Genomic DNA, 24525 nt, shown 5'->3' with positions numbered 1-24525 from the left:
TAAGGTGTCCACTGGTACCCCTACTGTTGTTTTGTTTAATGTGTCCTGTCCCCCCCCCCCCCCCCCACTGATGCACAATATAAGGTGCCCTCTGGTCTCACTACTGATGTACAGTATAAGGTGTCCTCTGGTCTCTCTACTTATGTACAGTACAATATTAGGTTACCTGTAGTTCCCCTACTGATGTACATTATAGGGTGACCTCTGGTCCCCCAAATGATGTACGATATAAGGTATCCCAAGGTCCCCCTATTATGTGCAATAAAAGATTACCTTTGGACCCCTACTGATTTAAAATGTAAGGTGACTTATGATCCCTCTGATGATGTACAATATAAGGTGGCAACTGGTCTCCCTAATGATGTTAAATATTAATATCTGGTCCTCCTACTGATGTACAATGTAAGGTGATCTTTGGTCCCCCTATTGATGTAAAATATTAGGTTACCTCTGGTCACCCTTTATTATTTTCACGTTTCTGCTAATGTATATATTAGAAAGTTGATCTTTATAAAGTTATAAATATGATTATTTTGGAGTAAGACAAAGAAAATTGTCTATCATATAAAATTCAATTAATATATAAGGTGACCTGAGGTCTCCGTATTGATGATATCGATGAATTTACTTTTGTGCCTTTAATGCCTGGAGAGTTCCTAGAATGTTTTATTACTACGCAAAATGACGAACTATTTGCGGGGGACCCCAGGTCCTAGTTCAGCGTACGTTTTATCCTTCTGCGTATGAGCCGATGGTAGAGAGTGCTTTGAAGGGTGGTGGTGGGCAAATTCCTCCGCTGTACATGAAGAGACCTTGTGTTTACTTGAGGGAAAAACCTGAATTGCCGTACAAAAAGGCCTCTTGTATTGCACTGCAATGTTCCTAAATGGAAGTTCTCTTGGAATTTCCTCACCATCAGTCTTTCACTACACTACGATAAAATTAATGTGTTTTGGTTTTTCATCACACTATGAATCGTGGTCCTGCAAATGAGTTTTGAACAAAAGCAACTAGTGCAAAATGGTGCAAATAAAGAAGGAAACCTCAAATTTTAAATGCAATCGACATTGTTTGACTATTTCATCAAAATCAGTTTTCCCTAAACAATAAATATTTTATTGAAAATATGAGTGATGCTGGTTGATTCCTGGTTTGCAAATGAACTATCTAACACAAACTGTCAAATATTGCGAAAAGATGAACTAAAAAGATAAATTCGATCTGGTAATATTTCGGCTGCATTGCTCATATATATTATGCACAGTTTTTACTTCGAATCCTGGTAAAAAGTTTACACAAATTGGTAAGGGTATTTGCAGGTGCTAAGTCTATCTTGTCAATGGTTACTACAAGTTCACCATCAAACGTAAACCAAGGTTATTTAAATAATTCAACACATTGTACTAAAAACCTCTAATAGATATTATACATGTATTGTGAATGTAACGGTTTGATCAATATATTCAATTTAAGAAAAAATTCATACAAGGAGAGAGAGAGAGGGGGAGGGAGAAAAATGAATTGAATTATCCCTGAAATTTATGTTTCAAACATTAATTTAATATTTTGTATATTTATGTCATGGTTAAGAATTTTCAACCCACGGGCATATTCTTAAAACGTTCACATCAAGTTTCTGCAAAAACGCAAATTAATTTGTTCTCATTATTTCAAGTTTTGTTTATTTAAAGCACGTGCCATCATTCTCTGAACTTTGATTGTTACAAAATTGCATCCGGTAGTTTGGGCTTAGTTTACATTGCTTATCACAAAATATTCAGTTTTCATATCATAAGATTTCCAGTGGCCATCCGTGCAAGTAAATAATTAAAGGACAAATGACAAAAACAAATCTTTTCTTTGGACTTACTAGTAATATCAACTCACAGTTTTAGAAAAGTAGATAATTCTTGGAATTTTTTCTCCTTAGACTTGGAAAATGAAATAGACTTGCAAAATATTAGTTAATACTTCAATAAAATAACAAATATGGACAAATATAAACACCCAGTAGAGGTTTACAGATAAAAACAAATTTCTGAATATGTTAGCTTTGTACTAAAAGTGTTATATAAACTTTAAAACAATATACCTAGCCAGGTTTTTAAGAGGAAACGCAACATGGTGAAAAATCAGTAAAATCACTGATTTTTACCTGACTTTTAAAATGCACCTGGCTTGGTATATTGTTTTATTTAAAGTTTATATTACACTTTTAGTACCAAGTTAACATATTCTGAAATTTGTTTTCATCTGTAAACCTCTACTGAGTGTGAGTTAATCAGTTTGTTTATATCACCTTCATACAAAGGAGAGAGAGAGAGAGAGAGAGTAATATTGATGATGATGCGCATCTTTCTTGTCCTTGAAAGAGTTATAAAACTTTGTCTACTGACAATAAAAAGGCCAACTTTTTTCCTGTTTATTTATTTTTACATATCCATTCAATGAATGACAAACATATAGGAAGAATTACAAGAATATGACATATGTAGCAATAACACACGTGATTTCATCTGATATATAACACTGCAAACTTGCATACACAAAACAATGATCATGCAAGCTCCAAGATCATGTAGTTATGAGGTGGAATGTTTGAATCAAAGGGAAAAAATAGGATCATAATTGTGTATATGCAAAAAATTTACACCGTTTTGTTTGTTGCAATGTAAACATACATGTACAGCAACAATAATGCCAATATTTACTCTCATAGACATACATATATAAAGGATGTACAATGACTATTCATGTAAATGCATATATGCACCAAAATATGTTTGAAAATTGAAAAAAAATTAAATGCCAAAAATACTAGTAATTAAATTAAGATTTGGTCATATGGTAAATGAAAGGGTTTGCTTGACAGCAAAAATTTATTGGGTGGTGCAGATTTTTAAGACAAGATGTAAAGAAAATTTTTCACATTCAAAAATATTGAAATTGAATTTTTGCATTCTAACAAAATATACAAAAAATATCATGGTAAAAATAGGTTCTTTTCTGCCTTTGAGGCTATATCTAAATATGAAAGTCTAATCTTCATAAATATACACTGATGATGGATAGTTACAATTAAATACCTCATAGAAATGAATAGGAACATTACAATATTGCACAATAATATCTTTCATTTACATTTAATCCGAAATGATTTACTTCAAAAGGAAACATAAATATCTACTGCTTCTGTTAATATAATGACTTTATAACTTTACTTGTTTTATTGTTTTTTTTTTTAAATTTTTAATCCTCTATTGATCATCCGATTAAATAATGGTCAAATAATTAATTACAAGATTCACATGATATTTCATAAAAGTTAAGACATTTCCAATAATCTAGATGAACGTACAACTGCTACCTATTGCTATCCAGTGAAAACTGTACAGTTATGAGTTCCATGGGTGGAATGTTTAACTCTGAACTGGGTGAGAGTGTTTGCTTATCATACATGTGAGTCAGAGAAACCTCTTTAATACTGCTCACTGACAAGTCTTTGAAAATGGAAGATAATGATACAGATGAACCTAGTGTACACTGGACATCTAAGGTAGGGAAGCCACACTTGTAACCCCTGCGGTGCAACACTAGACTGGAATTAGTGTAATCTAGTTCAGAGTTGACCAAGTTTCTCAAATGCACTAGACTGATATCACAGGGCAGTGGGGAAGCCACCGGTTGGAATTCCTCCCTAAACATGTCTGTGGAGACAGACGTAAATAGTTTAATGATAGGCTTCTGTAATAAGTCATTAAGTTGCATACTTAGAATGGTTGGGAATGTAAATGATTCTAAACTGCTATGTTGCTTTGAGATCTGCTGAGCGTTTGTATCTGCTGCAATGTCCTCTCTGTATTCTAACTGAATTATAAATTCAGTCTGTGTTGGTCTGTTGTCCTGTACACCTTCCCCCAGGCCTCTGTCATCATCATACGTTAATTTTCTGTCCAGCATGACCTCAAACTGCCCTGGGTGTAGCCCAGCTACCCCATGTGACTGGGCACAATGGACAGTCAGTCTCCTATGAGCATCCTCCACAATGCCCATATTAGTCATTGGAAAATAATTGGACTCAACATACCGGTTAGGATTACTTTTTCGAGCAATCATCTGGAATCCATTTTGATCAGTAAAAAAGATTGAATTTTTAATGTCAGTATCTAATCTCATGATAATTTCTGAGTCTTCAAGGTTTTTCATTATGTTTCCATTCATGTCCATGAAGTTCTGCACATGGAGGCCATGGGCCTGTTCCGCAGCTAAACTGAAGAGCTTCACACTGTGTCTCAGATTTGGATGAACGACTTCAATCTGGGACATAAAGGGGCCCTCCATTACGTGGATGATGGGAATCCCTAGATGAAGAGGTTTGGCCTCTCCGCTTGGGTAGAACAAGTATGCTCCACTTCCTTGAGATTTGTAGTGCATGAAAGACAAATCCATTTTGGTTATGTTTCCTGTTCTTTTATCTTTCAGGCTTGTCAGTAAACCTGTCTTAGGATCAAATTCGGCTCTCAGATACTCATTTTCAAGGGGAATATTTGTCTGATAACTCCCAGAATATCTGGGCTTTTCCCTCTCAAACACCAATTCTGGAGCAATGTTAAACTCCATGGAATTGAAAATAGAAATTTTTGCTGGGTAAACAGACTTAATTTCTTCCTCGGCTTTAAATAAGTACACAACTTCCAAAGATAAGGCAGCTAATTTTTTCAGAAAGATGATCTCAAATTCACTATGATGGACCGATGAACTAGTTTGCCAAACTGGATTGAGTTGATAGGGAATCTCTTCATGATCTCTTGTTTTGACAATGACTTTATCAGTGTCTACCAGAAGAGATGTCAATTCTACCCTGGCTTTCGCCAGCGAGTTGAACAAAATGACAGGAACTCCTGTTTTTGTAACGTGTATCACTCGTTTTTTGGTCACTGAGTCATAAGATGTTTTCACTTCTTCTGGCTCCAGTATCATGGGCAGCTCTAGGTTTCCCCCTGTGAGAAGAAACTGGGCTGAATTGGAAATAACTTTCTGAGTAGAATTGTAAGAATGGAAAAGTTTGTTTTCATAGTCCTGCATTACATACTCTTTTGATGTTCCTGTGATGGCATCATGGTGTAGAAATAAAGCTAGGTTTCTGCGGGACTGTTGCAGGAAATTGGAAATGTCATGATAAGTATGGTATTTTACGTTCCATTTCTGACTATAACCTGTTACTAATGTATTCAGGACATCGGCAGCATGTAAATTTCTCTCTACTTCCCGACTGAATTTCTTGGCATGTGGTCTAGTGGTAAAATATCCACTCCAATAAGCATTGCTTTTATCAGAATAAGGGAAAAAATCACCAGAGACTGTGGGGAAATTTTTATCATTGTGTTGTTTTGTTTTTTGTTTCTCAGACTTTCTGAGGATTTTAAAATAGTCTTTGAGTGTTCCAAACTGTACGTCAATCCTCCAATCATCTCTGGCGTTCATGTACTGTATCAGCATGTTATAGTTCTGATACTGCTGGTCCCATTCCTGAGCTGAATCATATCTGAAGTCATCGCCTAGCGGAACTAGAATCGTGTCATAGTTGTAAAGACTGGCTTTCCTGCGATATTGCTCATACAGTTGCCTTGCTTGCTCTTGTACATTTTTCAATGAAATCGGTTCTGCAAAAGTTCTTCTATGTTTCCTTTTATGAACTTGAAAGTCAAACATCATACAAATATAGGGGTTTGGCCCACATGTGTGTTTAACTGTATACAACATGTAGGGCATCACATGACAAAGAATATCCCATGATCCTTTGATGTCCCAAGGTTGTCGCCATAGAAACTCCAAGCTCTTTTTCTGAGCCAGGGAGCCTTTTGTAGCTTGGTGTATCCGCTGAATGACCATGTTCTCTAGACCTGCCTTTTTCCACAAGTAAGGAACTGTGCCTGAGTGGCCAAATGGATCAATGGCCCAGCTGTTTTTGGGTTTGACCTGTAGGTTTTCCATGATCCACTGATGGCCCTCCATCAGTTGGTCTATAATTGAGTAGTAGGACGTGGAAGCTTCATCTGGCATCACCCATCCACCACTGACTATCTCTAACTGTCCGTTCTTTATCAATCTTCTTACCTGAAAATAAATAATGATATTTGTATATGGATTTTTCATTAAAATTTCACTTTTGCTATTGTACATGTTGTTTGACCTGTAGCAATATTCTTTAGAAAAGATTTTACAATAAATATTTTTCCCTATACCCTATAATCCCTATTAACCGCCCCTGTCCCTTTAAGTGCCCCCTTAGGTTTTTTTAATTGTCAGGAAATAAGGGCCTGGTCCTGTACAGTGATTAAAATCATCTAGAATGGTATCAAAAATTTGAAGAAAGTGAAAACAAAACTTGTCTATCATCCAATTTCTCAGTGGAAAATTAATAATTTAGCATAATTTGGATGGATCTTCAACGAAAGTAAAGTTAGACATTATTTTAGTGGTTCCTTGTATTTCTTTTTTTTCAAAAGATTTTTTTGAAGTTAAAATATGACTTTAAATATTATAAAGAGAATACCAAAATAACCGCCCCCTTTTCGCAATTTTCTAAGCGCCCGGGCGGTTAATAGGGATAATACGGTATTTTTCTACTGGTATTTTAAACATTGAATTCTTGTTGGATCCCACTTTGCCAAAGTTGCCACCATTTGAACAAATTTGAATCTCTGAAACAATGAAGAAGCAAAAAAAAATTCTATTTTGGGCCAAGAGCATGGTTCTTGAAGAGATTCACTTTTCTAAATTTTCTCTCCCTGTAGATATTAGTACACTTTATTTGAACAAACTGAACCTCCTTCATCCTACTAGATTGATATGTGGCAATTCTGATAAGAATTAGCCAAGCAGGTTCTGGAGATTTTGAAAACATGAAATACAAATGTCACACAGCAAATGCCTGAAACTTTATACTGTAAGAAAAGCTTTTATTAGCTTACCAATACTATTCCCCATTTTCAAAAGTGAGTTATCTCCCCTCAAAATCGGAACTCTTCAACACTAGCATAACTTCCGCGGACTACATGTTACGATAATCCGACAAAATAGTGATCAACTTACAGGCTGTATTTAAAAATTTTAAAAGAAGGAAACGGTTTGCATTTTTTTAGATAATAAATTATTTTATAAAGGGTCTGTTAGCCCCCCCCCTTTCTAGAAAGCTATACGAATTAGCCAGGCACGTAGCATCGTCTTTAAAAGGGGGGGGGGGGGGGGTTAGCCAAAGAAATATTTTTTTCTTACCTGGAAAAGTTGGCAAGCAAAGAAAAACCTTGCCCAAAGTTGAAAAAGCTAATACTTATTTCAGTACCAGTTCCTTGGCATACAATACTACATTTCCCTTATATAACTTTACCGTAGTATAAACTGAGTGTGTGTGTGTGTGTGTGGGGGGGGGGGGGGTCTCTCTCTCTGATATCGTTTATTTACACACTTTGCAAAAAAAAGAATAACTTATAAAAATAAATACATGTACTTACACTGAAAGGATTTTAAAAAAATAAATAACACTTGAGAAAAGATTGTTTTCAGTTAATTAACGAGAAATACGCTAGGAAATTATTGTATCAATTTCGTGTTTCTGCTTTCAATTCTCTGATCTAAAACAAAATGTGTATTTTACTCGGGAATATACATGTTGCTTAGATCCTACACTAAAACTTTGATTAAATGCAGCTCAGACTTTAAACGACATATGTAACACGAATTCAGTTCGATGCTATTTTAATTAGTCTTTCTTCGTTACACATGAGATTAAATTATTCATTTAGAATTCCATTCAAAGTTTTAATACTAAATAGTGAATCAATTATTTTACAAATAGAAAATTCTAGAAACACGGTTAATTCAAATGAAATAGGCCTTTAATTGTCACCAAATGTGTTCTTGTAAGTAAAAGCTCTATGTTATGACATACAATCGAGCAAAAACGCAGTTTCTTGGTATCGCGGTAGGCCGTAGCGGAAGACGAACTACTGCTGTATATGCAGCAATTTCAGAGGTAAAACTGTAGATGGACATGTCATCAGTCTTCAAAAAATTCCTAGAGATACAATGAAAATATGGCTGCAGCAGGCTAGATTAATTCGTAAAAACTTTATAACTAAAAATTTGTTCCGCACATTTTGTAAATAATGATGATCCGTCTGCAGAACATCCACTACCGAAAATTAGCTTTTTTGTTTGTGTGTGTGTTTTTTTTAATAGGCCTATTCGAATATGTATCAGCATTTTAATAGTAATTTGTTTCTTTTTTTTTGTAAGGGGGGGGGGGGTCACACAGCACCTTATTATAGTACTACACAGATTAATACAAATCCAGAAAGAGACTATGAGCGGGCAATATTAAAAAAAATACGAATCAGTTAAGATTTCTTTTTATTCACAAACACAATAACATTTTTCCATATGACAGAGGCATACACCATGAACATGTTTACATCAAGAACGTCCGCGGAAGTGACTTTATTTATAGCGCATGCGTATTAAACACAGTAAAAGAGTTCCCTTCAGGGGAAATAACTCACCTTTTGAAAATGGGGAATAGGTATTTAGCATGTCCTACACCTCTCATTTTGGAACAAAATTGCTTAGATGCCTGTGTTTTTTTTAATGATGTTCAAATATTTAAAAAAATAATTTACTGTAAACCAACTTTTATTCGCATGCGAGAAATTTTCGCGAAGTTCCAGAGAGCCTCGTCATCACGAATATTTCTCGCCGCGAACTGGTCATTTAAGTGTATGTGTCTATTAAAACAAATCCAAAAAAGGCATGATCGCGAAAATTAATCGTCGCGAACCAATTTATCCCTGGTAAATCGCGAAATAAAGTCGTCGTGAATAAAAGTTGGTTTACAGTATATTAATTTTATATAAATTTTGAATCTTGCAACCACTGCTTTTAAAATACCAAATCTCATCCTTCAGACTGTTGAATAATTAACACACAAAAGTTTAATATTTTATACCGTACCTGAACTTTCATGTCATCTTCCAGATCATTCCACCAGATATTAAGAAACACAGCCTCGGCCCACACAAAGGTCATGTTGGGGTACAGCCTTAACTTATCTACCATGTTGTTCAGGATATTTTTAGTTGTGTACACGTAATATTCCTCCAGGGTCCGCAGCCATCCTGCGTCATTATGAGAATGAGGCATTACAATGACCTTCAAAGGTCGAAGTTTGGAACCATATTCTCTTCCCGGGGTCAATGTCGGTAGAATGTAGTCACCTCCTGCTGCTAATTCATAGTTGTTCTTCAATCGCAAATCCACCAGAGAAATATTAGATTCTGCATTCAAGTGTTCATACAGGGAACATTTTTGATTGTTGACATTTAAGTGGTCATTGTTAGCGTATTTAAGTCCCCTCAGTGGAGATTCTCGGTACGTCAAATGATGGATGCCTCGGTTGCCCTGGATGGTTTTAGGTATGTCTCCCAAGAACAAGAGACATGTAGCCACCAGGAATAGAAAAGCACTAATGGCGACCAGTCTCTGGTGAAATTTCATCCTGTCATCATTTTCTTTCCCGAGGAGCCAAGGGACAATTGGTGTTCTGTCATCGGACAATTCTTGTTCTGGAATAAAAGACAAAATGAGATGAATTTATATCAGTGCTCTCAAATACGTAAAACAATTTACCCAAATCAATATTTCTAACATTTATACACTGCTAGACAAAAAAGGCAACATTTTTTAAAGCTATAAAACCATTTGGGAAATTTAGAGCAGTTTCAAGGCTACCAAAAAATTGAAACAAATGCTCTTTCTTTCCAATTAAAAGTGAGCATTTTCAAGATAGTGGCTGGAAAGTATATATTGGGGTGTTTTTGCAAATTTAGTTTCTATTCTTAATCTTTTGGAGAAAAACCATCTGTTAAGCGGTGACACCATGTTATAAAAGACTCCATAAACCAGAAATTTCAACATTTAGTTCCACGAAATAAACCTCTGAGCTTTCATATTAGATAAAAATACTCAACACAAAGCGGGCATCAGCGAATGAGCAAAAAATATCTCCTGTTTCTTATTTCAAATGTAATCTTTGATGGAACACAAACCTTGAATATTTCATGGAACTAAGAGATTACAAAAGAAATAGAGCTTTTATACATACTCCAAATAGGAATCAAGCACTGATGTTCAAGATTTGAAGTCAATATTTAATCTAAAATTTATCGATTCCATACAATTTATACTTGAAAGAACAAGTAAATTTTTGATTTGTGATTTAAAAATAAGATATAATTGACATTAAGTATGCATTTGTGAGAGAAGCATTCTAATGTCAAGGGAATCCAAAGAGCCTAAATTTTATTATTCCAAGTGGCAAAGATAAACCAAAATAGATATAGGCCTCATACCCAACCTCTGACCTACAAAAGTTTGTCAATCTGTGGTTATGTAATTTTGAAAACCATCTCCATATCTGTGTCAACTCAGAGAAGATAAAGTTGATTAAATATAATTTACTAATTTCATATTAGTGTCAAATATATTTAAATTACATATATATACTAAAAGAACTACAAAAATGTACACATAATGTAAAAGATACATCTGACATACACAGTTTTAACTGCTAGACAGCTCCTTCCAGTAACCTTGACCTTGTGTTAGGCATGACCTTGATCTTGTGTCAAGTATGCTGCCTTTACTGTCTGAATCAAAATTCTGCCTCTGTACTGCTGGTGATCTTAAACTTGCCCAAAACCTGAGTCAGGGTCACAATACATTGATCTAAAATCAGACAGAATCTTGAGCCTCAGACCTATTTCTCTTCCAATACTACAGTCCAGACATGATAGCTCAGACAAAGGAGGCTGTTTCCTTATGAATTCTCTTTTCAATTACTGTAGATCACTTAATTTTCGCGACACCTTATTTTCGTGAGATTGTCAATGACTCCTTATTAGCGAGACAAAATTTTCACGAATTGTGATCATTGCTTTATATAATCTTAATGAATTTTATTATACGCGAGAATGAAATTTTCGCAAGCACACTGTCTCGCGTAATTACGCGAAAATAAAGTTCTCGCGAATAAAAAGTGATTTACAGTATGTTTTTTGTATAAATTTTATCATTCACCATTGTCTTTTTAAAGAAGTAAAACAATGTATGTTGCAAAGTCCAAAAAAAAAAAAAAACTGTGATCTTTCTTCAATAGGTATAGACCCATAATTTAGCAGGCCTTTTTTCTATGACAGGAATACACATGTATCTCTGCTCATAATTACATAAATCATTATGAAAATGAAATAATGAAAGAGAATTTGTATAAATTGTGAAGATCCACTGCACAGTGTTTAGGGTGACGGTCCTCCAATAAATATTCCTGTAGGACAATTACAGATCATTAGTTTTATGTAGCAAATAATTGTATATGCACCATTAATTGTTCACAAAGCATACTATTGCTGTAATTTCACAAATTGTGTACATATTCTAACATCGCATCATGCAAAAGAGACATTTGGTTTATCCTGTGTCTTGATGTTTATCTTCATCAAAGCTTTTACTAGGAAAGTTCAAAAAAAGACAACAGACCCATCACAGACTTGGCTTAATTTGCCCGCTCCGTCCAGAAAATGACAATCTGACACCAGCCAAGAAAAAGTGTGTCATTTCAGCAACTAACAAGGGGCCAATCTCTGAGATGGCTACAGGAGGAATAACAACTTCACAAATTTGGGTAATCAATTATTAGCCAAGTACGATATGACCCGAAAAATCTTGCAGACTGGGAATATTCCTGTCGGAAAGATGTGTGACTAAAAAAATTTATTCTTTTAAGGAAGTGGCCAAAGATTTCTGCGAGACTATTCTCATCTTCAGCAGCTAAAAACGAGACTCCTTTTGTTCCTGAAAATTGACCAAACAGGCAGACATAATAATTCAGTAGAACAATGGGAATGAATAATAAAGTAATTGGAAAATTCTCTTTTCAGTTCCAAAGAATATAAATGCAAACTAAATTATCCTCCTAGGAGTGTTGTCTTCAATAAGCTTACAGGGGGGAAATCAATCAATGCATTAAAATTTATCAACTTATTATTGTAAAAGCTCACTCTATGTCAATTTTCAGTTATTATGACTAAAACTGTGTGAGGATTTTAATTACAGTTTACTAGCATGGTTCTGGTATAAACAGTAAATAATTCAGGGCTGGCTTTATGGGATTACGAGCTGGGGAATGTACTTTGAATCCTAAGTGAGCAACAGACAAACTTCTATCCAAGGTCATCAGTAGGTTTAGTTTTCCACTGATTAATGGCTCAGATGAGATCACTGTTAAAGAACAGCTTATAAGCAGCTAACCTTGTGTAAAACTTCATTTAATTGACATTAAAGATACCAAAGTTGCATCCGGTTGTACAAAACTCAGTAAGCCCTCTATAAATCACTGAGTTGGGCCATTATATAAACAGTCATGTCTCTGAGAACTTATCAGGGATGAACATCTTTACATCTGAGCCTGCTGGCATAATGGTGGAGGAACAGTGCCATTAAAACCTTCAGATACCTGGGGCTTCATCTCTCTTGGCAGTCTCTAGTCATTCACACATCTCTCTTTCTTACCTCCAAATTTTGTTTCTCTCTTTTCTATTTTTTTATTTAACTCAAAAAATGAAGTTATAAATCAGAGACTGTTTTTCATCAAGCTTTACTGTTGGTTGAGAGAAACACCTGTAGATATTTGGCAAAAAAATAAAAAAAATCCACACAAGGTGAAATATAATTGAGATTCTTTAAGATTAATGTATGTTTAGAATCTTATAAAATGGAAACTGTAAAAATACCTAACAAATATGTCCTCACTATGCTGCTTCATACCATTTCCAAGACTGCTGCTTGCTGCCAAAAAAGGGGTGTTATATTTGCATCAGCACAAACAGAACTTCCTACAAGTTTTAGATATTAAGGCTCTTTTGTATGTCTTTTGTGACCAAGGATGCCTTATGCTGTCTTGACAGTTCTAGTTACTGCATGTAAACCATAGTTGCTAGAATACAACAGAGAACTGGCCATTCAGCAGATGAGTTCTTTTAGCAATGTCTGAAACAACATTAGAGAAATCCTTCTTTACAAATACTTACATAACCTCAGTTCTTGATGATTGAAAACTGACCAAAATATCTCTCATTTGAAATGCATTAAAAATCATATCTGTGCAATATACTAAGATTCATTTCTATAAAATCTTTCTCTTAATCCTGTTTATCAGAAAGTGTGAATTAAAAACAAATAAAAATGAAAAAAAATCTTAAGGCCCCCTGTGCCCTTCCCATTTGATTCTCTGACGGTAATTGCCATTTCCTTATATCCCGGCCTGACAAAATAAGTAGGAAGTGAAATTCCCCAGAAACTCGACTTTAAATGAACTTAATAAAATACTTAAGCATTGATTCACATCGTTTCAGGTTGAAATGATGCATATCGTATAAAGATAAAATGGCCTGCCCCTAAAATACAGATCACTGCTGTTTGTATGGTTGAACATGTGTGTTATTTTTATCTCAGGCAAAGGGGAAAAAAATGGTATGAAAATTTTCTGATACCAAAGTTGAACTCTAAAAGCCTGATTTTTTAAACATAATCAGATAAATGTTTCGTGATGGGCTGTGTGTGATTATTTCATGGGTTATCTAGATAATTCCTTACTTCAGGTGGTCTATGCTCGTAAAATTAGTATAATGATTTTAATTAAGTAATTTCTTTAGATGTTTATGAAATTATAATCTTGGTAAAATCTTTAACACAGTTAATGCTGGGTAATGATCACATTGAAAGAAGATGCACCCATTTCTTTCTGCAAAACATGAAAAGAAGTGAAAGAAACAAGTCTTCTGATAATAATCATACACATGTATTTCTGTAGGCAATTTGAGTTTGAAAAATGGGGGATTCATAAATGCATCTGTGTCTTCTTCTACTCTGAAACATTTTTCTATCTCCAGTTCCCCTCTATTCTAAAGGATGGTGTAAAGAATAAACAATCCAAAAACAAAGGCAGATTAAGTTTTAAGTAATCACAATGTAACAGGGAACCTGGAAATAGTAAAGCAAGAAAAATATTCTTCCGATTATTTTCGAGGTGACATACCAGGGGATTTCATTTAAGTACAATATATTCCGATTTGTCATTCAATGCATACTGAACCATCTTGAGTTGTGAATGGAAACTATTATACATTGAGCCTGCACTTCAATCAGATACATCTGCTTCCGTAGTCTGACAATACAGCAACTGAACAAAATGCACTAATTAATTTACTTCTTAACATCGGTGACATTTAGTATAATCTAAGATAAAAAACTAGAAGAGCAAACCCAGGGAAGTAAGAAAACGGAGACAAAGAATAAATTTCAAATACCCCCTTGGGAAGCTGTATTATTACTGATGAAACTAACTGAGTCAATAGAGTTCAAGGTAATGATTGGGAAGGACAGTTGTTTTTTTTAAAAACCCATATGGGAGCTATTTCCTGCCTTTTGGTACCATCCATATGTATATCTACAAATAATTCATACTATCCTTAATGCCTTAAGTGCATCGATCATACACAAATTATCCATTGTAACATTAATGACACAAGGTTCCTCTGAGAAAAAGACAGAAAAAAATTCTTTCATTCCATTAATTTAATTAAGGTCACTAAGACTAGTTAATTAATTCTTATGTATTTACTACCCCATACTTATCACAGTGGAGTTGCTCTTGCTGCATACCAGAGGTAATTACACCAGGTCCTGACATGCGAATACTATCTCCATTCCTTTACTGCATCATTAATATTGCACCCAAACTCTGATACAGCACCAATTCTCTGATACAGGCATCTTTTCATCAACTTAATTAACTTTTGCCACCCCTAGCAAGGACAAAGCAGGGGGAAGAAAGTTTTTTTTATTGCATTCAAATATAATACTGTTTGAGAACATTGCATTAAACCGTCTTCAGAAACCTGGAGCAAGCTTACCAAAAATGTTGCTTTTCCAGCCTTGTCTAGGCCTTCTGCAGGCACACTATGCCTCTTGAATTACTCATACTTTGAATTAATGCAATAAGCATGATTTAATGGCATATGCTAAAAAGATCTTGATAAGGTACAGTTGTATGAATGAAGCCACTGTTATACCTTCAATATTTTTACATAATGTGCATGTTAAGATTCAATGTACAGTTGTTAACTCAGCAGGAAATAGGCACGGGAGTTTCCAAATATAAATCAGTTTTTGAAATCTTTGGGAAAAAACATAGATATTGAAGGTGAATGAGACTTTAAATATGAAATTATACCAGACATGTGCGAGGAAGAAGATACATAGATATTATGCAAGCATGCATACTGGGTCTTATTGTGAGATTAGGGGGAAGGATGGGCCCCTTCCATTAGAAGCAGTACCCCCTGAGGATAGGGTGATAAACACAAGGCCTGATAAAAAGTTATATAAATAGGAGATAACTCCTGGGAGATAGGAGGCCAGATAATTTCTGAGAATGAACATGTTTTTCTGGCAACAATCATGGGCCGAAAAACTGACAAGTGGATCATTTAAAATTTTCAACGTTTTCAAAAAAAAAAAAAAAAAAATTCCAAAGATTTCTTAAAAGTAAGCATTTTTTAATTCATCCTCATTGGGGTTAGTGGTTTATCTATATGTTAGCAAAGTTTATCAGCTGAGTTTTAGGAGAAAGATTTTGAATGAGGTTTTTTTAAAATGGTGCATCCCATAATAAGAAAAAAAGTGATTACATTCTCAGTGATCACATTCTTCAGTCACAGTTTCATATAATGGATGAAACAGAGTTGGTAGGATTTTTCGACCTAGATAATGGACTAAGACCCTCCAAAAACTGTATTGTAATCAAAATAGATGAAGTCAAATTTAGAATAAATACAATTAATCAGAATTTGTGGTGATGATGCATTACATTTCTTCACATTCAATAAATCTAATATATTTAATCATTATTTACTTTTGTCAGAACAAAGTGAACCATTTGAAAATGATTCAATAGGATTTGGTGGAAAAAAGACAGAATACTAGATAAGAATATTTTTTTCTATCCATTTTCTATGGATCCCAAACAGATTAGCTTAAACACAGAACTTGATAGAGACAATAACTTAGGGGAATTACTGATGGTTCCCTCCATTACTAAAATAAATAGAAAATGTGTTCCGTTCCTCATGGACTAGATTAAACAAACACTGAAAATAAAAATATTTTATCAGTTTAATCTTTTGATCTTGGGATTTTTTTAAACCCAATTTTCTCTTTTAATTTGACAGCCAAAAAAGTTCTGTTGCTAAAAAGTTAATGAAGTTACTTGTTAGAAGTCTGCGAGACTCTACTTATACAATCCACAATGATGAATGTAAAGTGAAGTTTACACCACTCCTTCATTGTGCATCCAATTCAGCTCTACAGGATAAACCATGGATCAATTACTTAAAAACATCATCTCAAGTGAGCTTTAATTTAAAGGCTGGTGACCCCCATCTCTTAACTGAAGTACCCACTAGCTAGATCACAATTTGAAAATTCATCTATTAATATTGAAAATAAAGTGTCAATACTTTATAGCTCTTCCAATTTCCAAACCAATATCCATTATAATGAAATTACTTTTTGTTTTGTAGTGGAGATTTCAAGTAGTGAGCAAATATTTATCTGATTCAGAATAATTTAAAATGATAAGTACCAATCTGAAAGCAATTTATAACCACAGCTTCACCAATATAAACCTTTTTTTACTATGTATTTTTAAATATGTCATCTTAAAAGAAAATCAATTTTGTTTAAATCCATTAATAAAATACACATGAATAATTAAGTGTTCAAGAAAGAATGACAAATAGAAGATTGCTTAAAACCAACCTGATAATTTCATGGTGTCTAAAGCCATCCTTTTTAACAAAATTCCTTGAAGTTTCTTATCATTTTCTTCACACATGTCATTCTTGAGGGATACAACAAAAAAAAGCAACTTGGGATCTTCAAAAGTAAATCAAAGTAGACGTAAGAGATATTCCACACAAACTTAATATTAAATCACACAGTGGTCGTCAGAGTCATTTTCTTCACAAGAAATGCCATTACTGATTTTACAACTAGAGCGGAGTGTTCTGATTCAACCTCCGAAGCAAGCCGGCCAATGAGAACAGCTATCCCACTCCCCAATATATGTATTCTCTTTTTCTTGTTCTTATTTATTTGACCAGGATAGTGTTACAAACAGACCCACTTCTTGAGGAGCAAATACAATCACAAACTAGGAACTGATATCATCTGGAAACTTGTATTTACCCTACAAATGCACATCTGTTCTTTGTTGGAAAATACATATTTCCCTCCTAAAAATCGTCAAGTGAGAATATTTTTCTTTCAGAAAAAAATCTCAATATTTATATCTGTGGCTCTCTAGGATTGGAAGGAGAGATAAGCCTGTTGCCATGTCAGATTTCTGATTGGCCCTCTCAGATTTTCTGTCTGGAAATGAGGCTTTACATGTGTTTTAACTCTGATATTATCATTGTGATGCAACCATTCTCACCATGAGCTAATTTACTTACATTATCATATATTGTTTGGAACAAAAAATTGAAATAACAATAAAAATACACCTACTTTATTAACAGAATGATAAATTAAGGTTAAATTTTGGAGGAAAAAAACAGTTTCAAGTTTTATATAGATCAAAAAAAGGATAACTGCCAATAGAATGTTCAAAAATTAAATGAAAGCATCTGATAAAAAAAAAAGTTATAATATAATCCAGAACTCCTGCATTGTTCTTGAAAAGAACAAGGTGGCTACCACCATCTTGAAGCATGGAAACCATCTGTTAGATTCAAGGATATATAAAGTTTCTAAAAAAGATTTTTTAAATTTTTGTTAATACATGCTTTTGTACTTTTAACTTGAACAAAACATAAAAATATTAAATCACTTTCTCACGATACTAAATTAAAACACCTGCAGAAAAAAAGATCTTTTCTATATAAAGCTCTAACACACGTTGCTCATTTTTTAAGCAAGAAGATCATTGCAAAAGATTGCTTCTGTGCATGTCTTTCTTCATCAAAGTGACAAGAATATCAATAATGGATGAAAAAAGCAAATCCTACAGCAATGAATACAGGAGAGACCTTACTTATTATAACTTTAGGGTACCCTTCATTGACATTAATTCTGACAAGTTTGGCACCTAAAGAGAAATAAAGCTACTAAGCAGCAATAAGTGAAACAAAACAAAATGAATAAAAAAAGACAACAAACCAGCATATCAGCTGACAAAATCACTCATCACCACAGATCAAAGGAAGTTGGCCATCTCAACGTTTTATGCTGTATTCAATAAGTATTACGATACTACCGTTTCACATGTCGGAGTGTAATCAGTTTCTTAATACCTACGGCGGAAATAATAAACAAGAGGCCCATGGGCCACATCGCTCACCTGAGAAGCTTTGACAATTCTGTCCTTTACTAGATTTACCCCTTGTAATACATATTGTGACCCCACCCTACCCCACTGATCATAATTTAGACAATTTGAAATCTACACTACCCCAGGATGCTTCCATATAAGTTTCAGCTTTTCTGGCCCAGTTGCTATTAAGAAGAAGATTTTCAAAGATTTTTCCTATATATTTCTATGTAAAACTTTGATTCCCCATTGTGGCCCCGCCCAATCCCCGGGGGTCATGATTTGTATAATTTAAAATCTTCACTATCCTAGGATGCTTCCACATAAGTTTCAGCTTTTCTGGCACAGTGGTTCTTGAAAAGAAGATTTTCAAAGATGTTTCCTATATATTTCTATGTAAAACTTTGATTCCCCATTGTGGCCCCGCCCAACCCCCGGGGGTCATGGTTTGTATGATTTAAAATCTTCACTATCCAAGGATGCTTCCACATAAGTTTCAGCTTTTCTGGCCCAGTGGTTCTTGAAAAGAAGATTTTCAAAGATTTTTCCTATATATTTCTATGTAAAACTTTGATTCCCCATTGTGGCCCCGCCCAATCCCCGGGGGTTATGATTTGAACAATTTAGAATCTACACTATCCAAAGATGCTTCCACATAAGTTTCAGCTTTTCTGGCACAGTGGTTCTTGAGAAGAAGATTTTCAAAGATTTTTCCTATATATTTCTATGTAAAACTTTGATTCCCCATTGTGGCCCCGCCCAATCCCCAGGGGTTATGATTTGAACAATTTAGAATTTACACTACCCCAGGATGCTTCCACATAAGTTTCAGCTTTTCTGGCCCAGTGGTTCTTGAGAAGAAGATTTTCAAAGATGTTTCCTATTAATTTCTATGTAAAACTTTGATTCCCCATTGTGGCTCCGCCCAATCCCCGGGGGTTATGATTTGAACAATTTAGAATCTACACTATCCAAAGATGTTTCCACATTAGTTTCAGCTTTTCTGGCACAGTGGTTCTTGAGAAGAAGATTTTCAAGGATTTTTCCTATATATTTCTATGTAAAACTTTGATTCCCCATTGTGGCCCCGCCCAATCCCCGGGGGTCATGATTTGTACAATTTAAAATCTTCATTATCTTAGGATGCTTCCACATAAGTTTCAGCTTTTCTGGCACAGTGGTTCTTGAGAAGAAGATTTTCAAAGATGTTTCCTATATATTTCTATGTAAAACTTTGATTCCCCATTGTGGCCCCGCCCAACCCCCGGGGGTCATGGTTTGTATGATTTAAAATCTTCACTATCCCAGGATGCTTCCACATAAGTTTCAGCTTTTCTGGCCCAGTGGTTCTTGAGAAGAAGATTTTCAAAGATTTTTCCTATATATTTCTATGTAAAACTTTGATTCCCCATTGTGGCCCCGCCCAATCCCCGGGGGTTATGATTTGAACAATTTAGAATCTACACTATCCAAAGATGCTTCTACATAAGTTTCAGCTTTTCTGGCACAGTGGTTCTTGAGAAGAAGATTTTTAAAGATTTCTTCTATATATTTCTATGTAAAATTTGGATTTCCTATTGTGGCTCCGCCCTACTCCCGGGGTTCTTGGATTTAACAATTCAATATCTAAACTACCCCAGGATGCTTCCATATAAGTTTCAGCTTTTCTGGCCCAGTGGTTCTTGAGAAGAAGATTTTCAAAGATGTTTCCTTTATATTTCTATGTAAAACTTTGATTCCCCATTGTGGCCCCGCCCAATCCCCGGGGGTTATGATTTGAACAATTTAGAATCTACACTATCCAAAGATGCTTTCACATAAGTTTCAGCTTTTCTGGCACAGTGGTTCTTGAGAAGAAGATTTTCAAAGATTTTTCCTATATATTTCTATGTTAAACTTTGATTCCCCATTGTGGCCCCACCCAATCCCCGGGGGTTATAATTTGAACAATTTAGAATCTACATTACCCCAGGATGCTTCCACACAAGTTTCAGCTTTTCTGGCCCAGTGGTTCTTGAGAAGAAGATTTTTTAATGACCCCACCCTATTTTTGTCTTTTCTTGATTATCTCCCCTTGCGAGGGGATATGTCCCTTCATTTTAACAATTTAAATTCCCCTTCACCCAAGGATGCTTTGTACCAAGTTTGGTCAAAATTGGCCCAGTGGTTCTTGAGAAGAAGTCGAAAATGTGAAAAGTTTACGGACAGACGGACAGACGGACGGACAGACGGACGGACGACGGACACAATGTGATCAGAAAAGCTCACTTGAGCCTTCGGCTCAGGTGAGCTAAAAAGCGCACATTTCCTAATGCACTCACTACATCATCTAATGTTGTTGTTCCTGCTGGATATATCATAAAAATTTTATGACCAGCTATATTGTCAAACTCAGAAACCATTTCGTGTCAATATATCTATATTGTTTTTATTCCTGCAAGTTCAAGGAATGGTTCAACATGGCTTTATTTTCAAATCCTATAGAAGTATTTATTTTTGTTGCTTTAGAGTACAGGATTAATATTTGTAGTCAGTGATCAATGAAATGAAGAAATAAATTTTCAACTTCTATAAAATTTGAAAATTTGTACACCAAAACTGCATCTCACTGACATCAAGGCAAAAGTTTAAAGTTAAAATAAATTACTGCAAATAAAAGAATAGGGGGAATTCTGTATTGCTTTGTCTGAAGTTTGTAACTTTTATTAATAACATGAGAATAATTACAGGAAGGAAGGGGGGCATTTGCATAATTGCATTTCCCACTTCATAAATCATGGTCTAGGGTTTGGTTTTCCATTGTCTATATCCATAAGAATCCATTGTCCATAAGAATCCTCTTTGGTTGCTGAGGAAGCAATGACCTGCCGACTCTTACCAATATCATCCTAAGCCTCAGTCTTCTGCTGGACTCCTAACTGACCATACATCACTCAGGGCAGCCATGAACCTCCCCGTCACCTCACTGCCCGCTGTTATTATATTGTCTAAAAAAGAAAATAAACATCTCCACCAAAAGTGTATCAAACAATATGCCAGGCATGTGGTTATCATCAGCACCAAAGTGTAAACGGGCTTTTATGATTTAATGAGTAAATGGCTGAAATAAACACGTCTGCGGCCATTACTGTTCTCCAACCAGCCGAGTTCTGCAATGGAGAGTGTCAGATTGACATGGGAAAACATGCTTCAACCGAAAAATGGTTCTAAAAGAGATAGAAATGACATCCAACAAACAGCTCCTTCTTTGTTCATTAATTCTGTTGGCAGGGGCTGAAGTTCAGGGAAAGTGACATTTTATTACCTAAAAAACATGTTAATTTGAGCGGTATCTATGTTACTTATTAGATTCCCCTAAATCTAGGAAATAGTTGGCATTACACTCTAAACTTTTCAAGATAAACCTGGCTTGTACACTAATTTTACATCTGCCCAATTGGCTATATTTTCTGTGGCTTAGAAAAACATAACCATGACTCTCAAAAATGACAGTTTCTTTGATATATATGCCGATCGACATTTTTCATATTTGTTCCATGATCCATTTTTACTCGACAGAAGCTGTTTTTCTTTCTTTGAGAATCCTGCCAGTGCATCTGTTATTCTAACTTAGGACCACCCTTTAATTACTTCTTACACCTTGGCGTCAGGAGAAATACACATTGTAAACCAGCGTAAAATTATGTTGTTTTTTTTCTTGTTTGGCTGCCATGTCATCTTCCAAACGATCAACTTCTTTTGCATCTATCCATCTCTGCTAAGAAAAATAAACTTGTTTTTTTTCCATGTCTAGGAGCTACGCTATAAGCACGCTGAAACAAAGAAAATATATCTTTTGCTACACCATTTCTATCTCTGATTTCATACATCAACACTTCGTAATTCTACAAAAAAAAACCTAAGACTGTGTCAGAAGAGAGCGATATTCTGTGATGATCAATGTGGGTTAATGTTGTCAGTTCGGATTGAAAAATTCTAAAAATAAAGTTTTGTCTTAATTCTTTCTCCTGCTTCCCGCTAAATGAATTAACAGTTTCCTAGCTGTCTTCCAGTGTGACTCCAATTAATTCTTAAGTAAATTGCTTACATGGTGTCACGGTCTTCCCCAACTTTAGGAGATAAACAGTCTGGCCTTAAACTAAGGCTACAATGCGATCATCAGATAGCGATTTAATATTTTTTTTGCTTTGGGGAAGAAATCCTTTTAATATATACTTAATGAAATTGGATGCCCCTGGCCTAGAAAATATGGCCTCGTGTAAATAAATATATATAAAAACGACAACAGAGAATAGCTGTATTTCTTCATCAAAAAAGTCTTATGTTATGAAATTAATGATGACATGCAAGGTTCGTCTGAAAATCCCCACGGATTACTGAGAATATATAACAACAGAGGGAAGAAAAAAGGATAAATCAATGAAATGGTCCTTTGAATCATTTGTATAATCTTTGTGGCACAGGCTGTAACTAATGCTATACCAAAAGATGATTAAAAATATGTTGAGGGCAATTTTTAAGCCTAATTAGTGATGGTAATTAGGTGTAATAATCTCGTCTTAACTGGAATAGCTTTTGTCAGGAAAGAGGAAAACCTAATTGATAATAATTGGCATGATATGATTTAATAAACTTCACTGATTAAGTTACAGCTGCATGTATAAAATAAATCTGCAGCCTCTAAGACAGGCTCCATTCCACTGGTTGGTACCTATCAGTATTTCAGAACATCCTGAAACATCCTGCAATATCCTGCTATTAATATGTGTATTTTTTCCTTACATCTTAGAAGTATACTCATTTTTAGTCACACATTTGATTGAAGCAACTAGTAGAATGGTAAAACTAGTAAACTAGTAAAATTTTTATGTAACAGGTACAATAAGTACTAACTTAAGAAATACTAAGAGCAGAGGAATCAAAATCTTTGTGTTCTTTTACACAATTGCAGAAGAAATCCAAGTTTCATAAATCATGAAGTACAAAATGTGAAAAAAAGAAATGTTCAATTTACAAAATTTAATGAGCAACATCAACTAAAATTGTTACCCCCACCCCCACCCCCCTTTTCTGATTTGGAAGGCATTTAAGACCACTTTCCAATTTGAGCATGCATTTACCTTGTACTTTTGAGAAAAAACAGATTGCTGACAAGTTGCTAGAATTACTGTTTTCACAAAGGTTTGGGAGAATTTATAGCATATTACAAACACATTAGATAAGATCTAAGTCAAGGAGCTGGCTACTGAAGAAAACTTGAAAGTTGTGTGAGAAATAACAACCCAAAACATCTGCTTCCACTCGCCTTTATAGTGTTCAGAATCAAACAAATTTTTAGTATGTCTTAATTGCAAATAGATTTGATATTTTAACTGACTTCAGGGAAAAAATCCTTTAAATTTGTGCCAACATTTAATTATGATGCTCATCATGACCATCTGCTTGCATAAAAATGACAGTTTCATTTTCTAATCCATGATCCTTTCATTTAGATTAGAAGGATATGATGGCTCTATTCCTGTGAAAAACTAGCAGTCAGATGTGCATAACTACCTCATAATTTTCTTAGCTTCAACAACTGCCTGCAAACAGAACAATTTTATGCCGTACTAAAAATTCTCAAGCACCAGAAGTATAGAGCACTAAAATCTTCAATAAAAGTTTCCGCAAAATATACATATTTCTTACCTGCTAAAAACAATAGGCAACACTATGAGAGTTCTTCATCCTAATTAATTACGCATATACTTGTATAGAGTCATCGAGAACAGCAACAAATGACAGTTACTTCATCAATAATTGAAATGCATGGGATACCCCAAAGGTGATCAAATTCGCTGCTTCATGTCTCCAATACTGTAGTGCCATGTAGGGAAGCAAGAATTAGTGATTGGCGACTCAGTATTGGAAAAATAATGTGTTACGCCTCTAGATTCCTCTCTTTTCTATGTGGAAAGAGTCTTGATATTTTAGGGAGCAAAAGAGCCTATATTGTGGGGACAATTGAAAAATCTATTATTTTTCCCTCTCAATTGCAATTT

General features: G+C 34.7%; 1 protein-coding gene across 2 annotated transcripts; it reads right to left on the bottom strand.

Moving 5' to 3' along the window:
- Positions 1–2408: 2408 nt before the first annotated feature.
- On the bottom strand, positions 2409–24297 carry LOC134279378 (alpha-mannosidase 2x-like). 2 transcript variants are annotated; one of them, XM_062761777.1, is made up of 4 exons: positions 24173–24297; positions 21363–21471; positions 9010–9620; positions 2409–6117 (listed from the first exon to the last, which is right to left on the bottom strand). In XM_062761777.1, exons 3-4 carry the CDS (start codon positions 9550–9552, stop codon positions 3364–3366), a joined length of 3297 nt encoding a protein of 1098 aa, XP_062617761.1. In that variant the 5' UTR covers positions 9553–9620; positions 21363–21471; positions 24173–24297; the 3' UTR covers positions 2409–3363. The 2 variants fall into 2 exon arrangements, with proteins under 2 accessions (XP_062617761.1, XP_062617760.1); XM_062761776.1 differs by lacking the exons at positions 21363–21471; positions 24173–24297 and adding an exon at positions 16933–17347.
- Between the last annotated feature and the right edge of the window lie 228 nt (positions 24298–24525).

This window comes from Saccostrea cucullata, unplaced genomic scaffold, assembly GCF_032062105.1.
Source record: "Saccostrea cucullata isolate Sc308-1 unplaced genomic scaffold, CSIRO_AGI_Scuc_v1 ctg12371, whole genome shotgun sequence".
Taxonomy (NCBI): Eukaryota; Metazoa; Mollusca; class Bivalvia; order Ostreida; family Ostreidae; genus Saccostrea; species Saccostrea cuccullata.
The sequence above is the reverse complement of the archived record's forward strand: the minus strand, read 5'-3'. Positions and strand labels throughout refer to the sequence as shown.